Here is an 8,524-nt window from a genome sequence, read left to right on the forward strand (position 1 = left end):
TTTGTTTACAATTTTTCCATATTCTAAATGAGGCGGTAAGCATATAAAAAAACAAAATTTTAGGTAATTAGTGAGTTTAGATGTTGGAGATTGTTATTTAGCCAACGTTTAGTAAATATTTGATAAATAGCTACAAATATGACGTGACATTCTTGATTTGCTCTTTTATACAATGAAATGGTGGAGTATTTACGTTAATTTAAACGTGTAAATATGTGGATGTGACTATTTATCAAATATTTATCAAACGTTGCTTAAATAGCGCCATTTTAAAATGTGAATATGACTATATACCTAAGATCTTAGATACCAAAAGGCTAAATAAATGGACAAATTGCTTTAAAATAAAAGTTAAATAAAACGGTTGACAATGAATAAGAACGAATTTATGGAATAACATAATTGTTTGAAGATTATTTCTTAATATATATATATATATATATATATATATATATATGTATTAATATAGCAAGTTGCAATTCTTCTCTCCTTTTTTTTCTGTATATAAAGAATGTGATTTTGGAGTCTAGTACACCATGAGCGTTTACTTTGAGTAAACTAACCTCGATATACACTGATTATATTTGCCAAATATTATTTGGAGATCGAGTTATGGCTTCTTCGAGCAACACCTCTGTCAAAACATACGACGTATTCATAAGCTTTCGAGGCGAGGACACACGATGGGGATTTGTCAGCATTCTTAACAATGCACTGTGCGAGAAAGGTATAGAGACCTTCATAGACGAGGATGATCTCGAGAAAGGAGACCAAATCTCGAGTGTGCTCTTAGGAGCAATCAAGGCGTCGGCGATCTCGATAGTCGTCTTCTCACAGAACTATGCCGATTCTCGGTGGTGTCTGGATGAACTCAACCATATCGTCCGTTGCATGAAAGAAGATAAACAGCGGGTTATACCCGTGTTCTACAAGGTGGAGCCCGGGAATATACGCCACCAACACGTCGGAGATGCATTCTCGAAACTCGAAGCACGCTTCAAACACGAGCCAGAAAAGTTGGACAAGTGGCGGGAATCTCTGAGAGCTACAGCAGATTTATCCGGCTGGAATTCAGCTGACGCGAGGTAAATTGTTGTAATTATTTATCGTTGAGACATTTATTTTTATTGACCTTATTGCTTGCTGGTTACAGTTAAAAATTATAAGCTTTTCTTCAAAAACACAAACAGTTACAACGCACACAAAGAATAACAACAGGGCATAAAGATGTGGAGAATTTTCATATAAACAAGGGATATGCTAGTTTTTTAATTTTACTAAAAAAACAAATTACTTAAGGAATTGCTGAAAAGAATATCTTGGTGTGCTGCCCTTCTAAACTTAATTCTTCAATTATAGGCTAAAGTTTTATAATTTCATAAAATTCAGATTGTCTTTTTTTTTTTTTTTTTTTTTTTTTTTATAATAAATGAAACCGTATGTCATGAACATATGCAAACTAAAGGACTAAAAGTAATAGAATATTAAAATTACGGTTTGAGAGCTCATAGGCTCTTATTTATAGGGGTATTCATGAAAATCACCAAACCGAATACCTCGATCATTCAAACCAAACCGTTCTCTTTTATAAACCATCCCATTAAAACCCGATGAAGTTTATGTTGTAACCAACCCAAACCACAATTGTTTCGGGTTGGTTTGATTTTTTATAATTGTGAGATTGGATCGAACCAAACCAACCTGATGGTGTTAATCATTTAATTTTTTTTTAGATTGCAAGTATTTTATATGTATTATTGTTAAAAAATATCATTTTTTCAATAATATCATAATTAAATAAAAAAAATACTCAGTATTATACTTTATTATTTGCGAATACATGAAGATTTGGTAATTAAAAATATGGCGTACTTTTTATTTTTATATGTAAACTTTCTAACGATAGTAAAATTTTGATTTTATTTGACATAACATATTAAATATAATATACATACATGATTTTCATTCGAGTTATAAAGTCATTTATCGAGAATTATAATCCGAAAAAACCAACTCAAACCAACCCGATTGTTTTTGGGTTGATTTGCTCTGGTTTTTACCTTTCAATCAGGTTGGTTTGAGTTTTAAAACTAAAAATTAGTTGTAGCGGTTTGGGTTGATAACACATGAAAAAACGACTAACCCAAACCGATTACACCCCTACTTATTTATGTCATGATTTTATATGATGTTAATTAACTGTATATGTTTTTATTTTTGGTCTTTTAGCTATATAAACATTTGACTTATAGCGTTTTGTATGATAGCCAATATTTTTGTAAATTTTTTGTAAATAGTCACATCAACTTATTTACGGCACTAAAAAAGACAAAAAAACTCAATATAGGCATAAATGTTTTTGGGTATTTTTGTCTTTTTTAGTGCCGTAAATAAGTTAAGTGGTTATTTATCGAAAATTTACAAAAAAATGGCTATTTAGTAATTCTTAGACTTTCGGTGACTTATTTGATTACTTTTTTTTTTTTGGGTACATTTCTCAGTTCCGCCACCCAATTTGTTGAAGCTATAGTTAACGATGTGAGGGAGAGATTACGAGGCCGTAAATCTTCCCATGATGATACGAAGGGTCTAGTTGGAATCGAAGACAATATGCAGAAGATTGAGAAGTCATTACGTATCGCCGAGAAGAACGAGACGACTCGTATTATCGGACTTTGGGGAATGGGCGGCATAGGAAAGACGACTCTTGCTCGTGCCTTGTTTGATAAAGTCTCTTTTCGATTCTCCGGCTCCTGTTTCCTTGAAAACGTCAGCGAGGAAATGAAGCATAATCGTCAACACGCAGACATGCAGACGAGAGTTTTCTCGCAACTGTTGAAAGTGAAGGACTTGCAGAGTGTCACTGATTTCGAAAAGGATAGCCTCCGCAAAAGGGATGTTCTTTTAGTCCTTGACAATGTTGATCACGTGAATGAATTTGAATATCTGGCTAAAGATCGTTCATGGTTCGGTTCAGGTAGCAGAATCATTGTGACGAGTAGAGATTTGCAAGTGCTCAGGAATATCGCAGCTGATAAAATACGTGAAATCGAGGAACTGAGTTTCGACGACGCTCTTCGGCTATTTCTCTTGAAAGCATTCGGCGAAGAAGAGGAATCTCCAGCCGAGGGATACTCAGAGTTGGCGAAGACAATGGTCAAGAAGTATGCCAAAGGCAATCCATTGGCTCTCACGGTTTTGGGTCGGTGCTTGTATTCAAGAAGCATCAAAGAATGGGAAAACGAAATGGAATTACTTGATTCAACTCCAAACCAAGAAGTCCAACACATATTGAGAAGAAGCTACGAGGGACTGAGTCAGAACCACAGGGACATGTTTCTGGACATCGCGTGCTTCTTTAAAGGCGACGACAACTACGAGACGCAGAGAATACTCAGGTATAAATATAAAGGAGTAGTTATTGGACTCAGTGTTCTCATTGACAAGGCTCTCGTAACTGTAAATCACTACGATAAGATCTGGATGCATGATTTGATCCAAGAAATGGGTCAAGATATTGTTCGTCAAGAATCAACAGATTCGGGAGAGCGCAGTAGATTGTGGTCTACACCAGATATATGCCATGTCTTGGAAGAGAATCGAGTAAGTCATGTTTATGATCAAAATCCTTTAAAACTTATTTGTAGCAACATTACACTTTATTATCATATATATAATACATATGGAGTCATTTTGTTTCTACGAATTGTGATCAGGGGACACACAAAATTCAAGGAATTTTCTGGAATTGCATGTCATCATCTGAGATGACAGTTTCATTGACCATAAGCCCTCAGGTATTCAAAGAAATGCGTAATCTATGGCTTCTCCATATTCATCCTCCGTATGGAAGCGAACTTGTGTTCCCGGAAGAACTTGATTTTCTTCCCACTACGCTGAGATATTTATGGTGGAAGAATTGCCCATTGAAATCCTTGCCAGAGAGTTTCAATCCGAAGAATCTCTGCAAGGCGGTCATCGATCATGGAAAACTTGAATGGCTTTGGAGCGGCAAATACAAGGTATTGTTTTTAGGTTTTTAGTGGCTCAGCTTTTCAAGTTATTGTACACCCTTAAGTCCTTTTTCGAGCGTTAACCTCCTTGAACTTCGATTCATATTTTCAATAAAATTCACATGCCTAACACATAATAAATATGGTTTTCTGACTTACTAGTTTTACAAAATAGTCAACGTTTAGTATATATTGCTTAATAGCCATTACTAAAATGACGTAATAGCTAATATTATGAAATACTCATTAATTTCCAATAATATGAAATTAATAATGTTAATTTAGGTATATATGTTTTTTTTTTATAATTGACGCATATAGAAAATTTGGCTATTTATTACAAAAAAATTGAACCATGGGCCATTTAACAATTTTTGAGTTCGGAGTGGCTTAATTTATATGATTTTTCTAATAAATCTGTAAGTCACATTCAAGAAAGTATCTAATTACTTAATATAAGACGCTACGTAGTTGTTAAATAATTAGCTTATTTTATTTGTTGTATGAACTAGTGATATCACAAAAGAATGCTAAATATTTGTTATTGGTTCGAAGCATGCATGTAAATTTTTCAGAAAACGTTTAATGGGTATAAGTTACTAAAGGGGCTGCAAAGTCAAAAATTAAGTGTTCGAGGAGGTGAATGCAAAAATGAATAAATATAATGACCAAAGGCAATTAGCACAAAATCATATGAATTAAGCCACTTCAACCTTAAATCAAGGGTCCCCGTTGCTAAGAATCCTATTTGTTATTTCCCATCACATATACTGCAAGGCAATTAACACATAAATCATGTCTTACTTTTCATATAGGAAATGAAAATGTTGGAAGTCTTGGATCTTAGTCGTTGCAATAAGATTAATCAACTCCCGGACCTGTCTCTCGCCTCAAACCTTAAGAGCTTGATTCTCCATTGTTGCTCAGAGTTAAACCAACTCCCAGATCTTTCTCGCAACTCAAATATAGAGGAGTTGGATATCAGTGATTGCAGCAACCTGCGTCAACTCCCGGATCTCTTTCTCGCCTCAAACCTCAAGAGCTAGAATCTCAACGGTTGCTTCAAGCTGAAGCAACTCCCAAATCTCTCTTGCAACTCAAATATCGAAGAATTGGATCTTAGTTTTTGCGACGAATTGGACCAACTCCCAGATCTCTCTTGCAAATCAAACATTAAGATATTAAATCTCAGTTATTGCAACAACTTAAGTCAACTCCCTGATCTCTCTAGCTACTCAAATCTTGAGATATTGGATCTCACTGGTTGGTTCCACTTGGACCTGCTCTCAGATCTCTCTTGGAACTCAAATCTCACGCACTTATATCTCACTAATTGCATCAACTTGGACCAACTCCCGGATCTCTCTTGCAACTCAGACCTCTTTAACTTGAATCTCAGTGGTTGCAGCAACCTGAGTGAACTCCCAGACCTAACTGAAAACTCAAATCTTCATATCTTGAATCTAAGTGGTTGCAGCAACCTGACGGAACTCCCGGATCTCTCTCTCAACTCAAATCTCCATATCTTGGATATCATTGGTTGCAGCAGCCTGAGTGAACTTCCGGATCTCTCTCGCAACTTAAATCTCTTGTCCTTAGATCTCACTGATTGCACCGACCTGTACCAACTCCCGGATCTTTCTCGCAGCTCACAACTCTGTAAGTTGAATCTCACTAATTGTAGCAACCTGGACCTAAAAACATTGGATCTCTCATACGCCTTTGATATGGATGTGTTGAATGTCAGCTCTTGCTCTAGCATCAACGAATTTCCATTGCTTCCGAATCCAAGCAAAATAAGAGATTTAAACATGTCTAATACAAAAATAGAGCAAGTTCCTATATCCATCGAGTGTCTCACTCGTGTCACAATATTGTGTTTAGATAGTTGTTACTTGCTTAAAACCCTTCCAACTACCATATGCAAGCTCAAGTCTCTAAAGTCTCTTTCTATAAATTCATGCTTAAGGTTTGAACACTTCCCTGAAATTTTGGAGCCAATGGAGTGCTTAGAACAACTCTCACTCAATCAGACTAGGATAAAAGAATTACACCCATCGATTGAGAATCTGATCAGCCTTAAAACTCTGAGCCTACAGCACTCTGAATATCTCGAGATACTTCCAGACACGATATTCAATATGCGGTCTCTCGATTTAGTGAAATTAAATGGTTGTCCCAAACTCAAATTCCTTATGAAGCTTCCATTCTCAATAAAGCATCTTGATGCAAGAGGTTGTAAGCCACCAGAGAGGCTTTCGAATCCAATGTTTTTGTGCAAAGAAAAACCTCAAATAACCCTTTTCGAAGAACATTTACCGAGGCGTCTCAATGCAAAAGACTGTAAGTCAGTGGAGAGGGCTCGGAAGCCATGGATTACATTCGCAGATCGACTACAGCTAGATCGCATCAACATAGTTGCTGAATTTCAGAGCAGAGTTTTGGTTGGGAATGACATACTAGTATCATCAGAACCAAAGGTACTTACTTCTATTTGTTTTTAGAAATGTTAAATCGCTTTTACTTTTATAAAGAAAACTTCCAATATACTAGTGCTATTTTTTTTCTCACTAAAACATACACAGAAGTTTTGACATACGATCATCTATGTTTAATTAGCATCTCCAATAATATTGTTCTAAACGTTGCAAATCACAAGTTTGGTGTAACATTTAAAACAACAAATAAGATTATGCTAAATCTAAAAAAAGAGACGTTACTCTGTTGTTTACCGACTGGAGATGAGTCCCATCTTTAGAAGTAAATATAGAACAGAAAGTAGAATACTCCATTAAATAGCACAAAAACTATAATATTATAAATATTCCAGATCTTATTAGAAAATATTTTTGCGTATATTGTCTCTAATTTTATTATTGCAACATTTGGTCCCTAGCCTATTTTTTGTACTTTTTTGCCTCTAACCTATTAATTTTGTAGCTTTTGGACCTTTTGATTTTAAAATTGAAAATACAAGACCTAATCAACTTAAAACGCGTTGCAACTTAAAATATCTTGTATGCTAGTGCTGTAAAAGAAACTAAGTTGATTATGTTTTGATCCAAAAAGGAATATCTAAAAGTTAAACAGCTTTAGTTTACTAACAAGCAAATTAGTTTGTCATTATGTTTTAAGTTGTATAGGTGTTAAATTCCACGAACTTATTGGACAAGGACCTAAATACTAAAATATCAATAATTTAGGGACTAAAATATTCCAAAGACTAAAGACCAAAATGACACAATCGTAAGATGACATTGGCTGCGTTTGATTCAGATTAAAAAGCCCTGTTTTTGTTTTTAGAAAAAACTAAACTGTTTATTTGGTGTTTGACAAAACTGCTTTTACAAAAAACTTCAAAAGCGATTTTAGATTTTGTATATGAGATGGAAAAGTTAGGATTCTTAGCTTTTAGAAAAAGTGTTTTTAAGTTTGGTATATAACTTACTGTAATATCCTCGTACAAAATATTATTCACATATATGTATATAAATAAGCATATTAATAATTATTATTTAATTATTAAGAACATGTCTATTTTAGTCTTTTTACTATAATATATTTATTTTACCAACGCTAAATCAAGACTGTTTTTCTGTAGTTTGTTGTGTATGGAACTAAAGTCTTAGTCGTTTCTCTTAAGCGATAGGTCGTTTTTCTTTTCTTTTGTTACCGTTGTAACAATTAAGTATTTAAAAGACTTTATCTTTCTTTTCCATTAATGAATACATTCTTTTTCCTCTTCTTAGAGAGAGAGAATTTTCTTTCCATCTTTGTTCATCTTCATCTTCTTCGTAAACCTCGATTCCCAGATTCAATAGTTTATGCTAAATTTTGGGTAAATAATATATCTCAATTTTTCATTTGATGTTTTACAAAAAAAATGACATTATATTGGAGTGTGGTTTTTAACAATGTGAGCTCAAACTTCTTTTCAACTCCATTAGAGATGCTTTAACGCTGATTTATCTCAGTTGCACCGTGTTCGCGAAATCGATTTTATGTTTACGGGGGACGAAATCTCGGAGTGGTTTTGCTATCAAAGCGAGGGATCTTCAGTGACGGTGGATCCAGGGTGGTATAACCCCAATTTCATAGGCTTTGCGACGTGTGTCATTTCTATCCGCACATATTTGAACCGGGTTAGCCTCGAGTGGAAATCGTGTTTCACAATGGAACGGGGAGACATTATCACAAAGTCACACCGCCCTTGTGACATGAAGTATTTGACGGAAAAGGATGATCATGTTGTGATGCAATCCTTTCATATGGACTGCAGAGATGTTTCTGATGCAACGCAAGTGTCCTTTAAAGTCGCGGGAGTTATAGGCCAGACGAACACCCTTGTGCAAGTAAAAAAATGTGGGGTCCGCTTGCTTTACCGCCAAGATGCAGAAGAATTTCAAAGAGAATGTCAAAAGGAGGAGATTTCTCATTTGGCCTTTGCCCAAGGATGGTCAAGTGGAGAAACACAACAACATAAAAGGAAAAGGAAAGATGTTTCGGATGAA

The 8,524-nt window shown here is 34.9% G+C and overlaps 1 protein-coding gene across 1 annotated transcript; it reads left to right on the top strand.

The window, feature by feature from the left end:
• The first annotated feature begins 612 nt into the window (after positions 1–612).
• LOC149394369 (TMV resistance protein N-like) lies at positions 613–6,607 on the top strand. Its single transcript, XM_089618321.1, has 5 exons — positions 613–1,085; positions 2,502–3,603; positions 3,717–4,022; positions 5,081–6,493; positions 6,599–6,607. The coding sequence occupies exons 1-5, from the start codon at positions 613–615 to the stop codon at positions 6,605–6,607; spliced, it is 3,303 nt and encodes a 1,100-aa protein (XP_089474447.1).
• The last annotated feature ends 1,917 nt before the right edge of the window (positions 6,608–8,524 follow it).

Source organism: Urtica dioica, chromosome 6 (genome assembly GCF_054948205.1).
Source record: "Urtica dioica subsp. dioica isolate 48M chromosome 6, U.dioica_male_clone48M_v1_H2, whole genome shotgun sequence".
Lineage (NCBI taxonomy): Eukaryota > Viridiplantae > Streptophyta > Magnoliopsida > Rosales > Urticaceae > Urtica > Urtica dioica.

What these genes read in the sequence shown, in the direction of transcription:
- LOC149394369 (XM_089618321.1), top strand. Translation starts at nt 613, where the DNA reads ATGGCTTCTTCGAGCAACACCTCTGTCAAAACATACGACGTATTCATA. An exon ending in ATGTCTTGGAAGAGAATCGA is followed by an intron (nt 3,604 to 3,716) that starts GTAAGTCATGTT and finishes AATTGTGATCAG; the next exon opens with GGGACACACAAAATTCAAGG. An exon ending in TTTGGAGCGGCAAATACAAG is followed by an intron (nt 4,023 to 5,080) that starts GTATTGTTTTTA and finishes GGTTGCTTCAAG; the next exon opens with CTGAAGCAACTCCCAAATCT.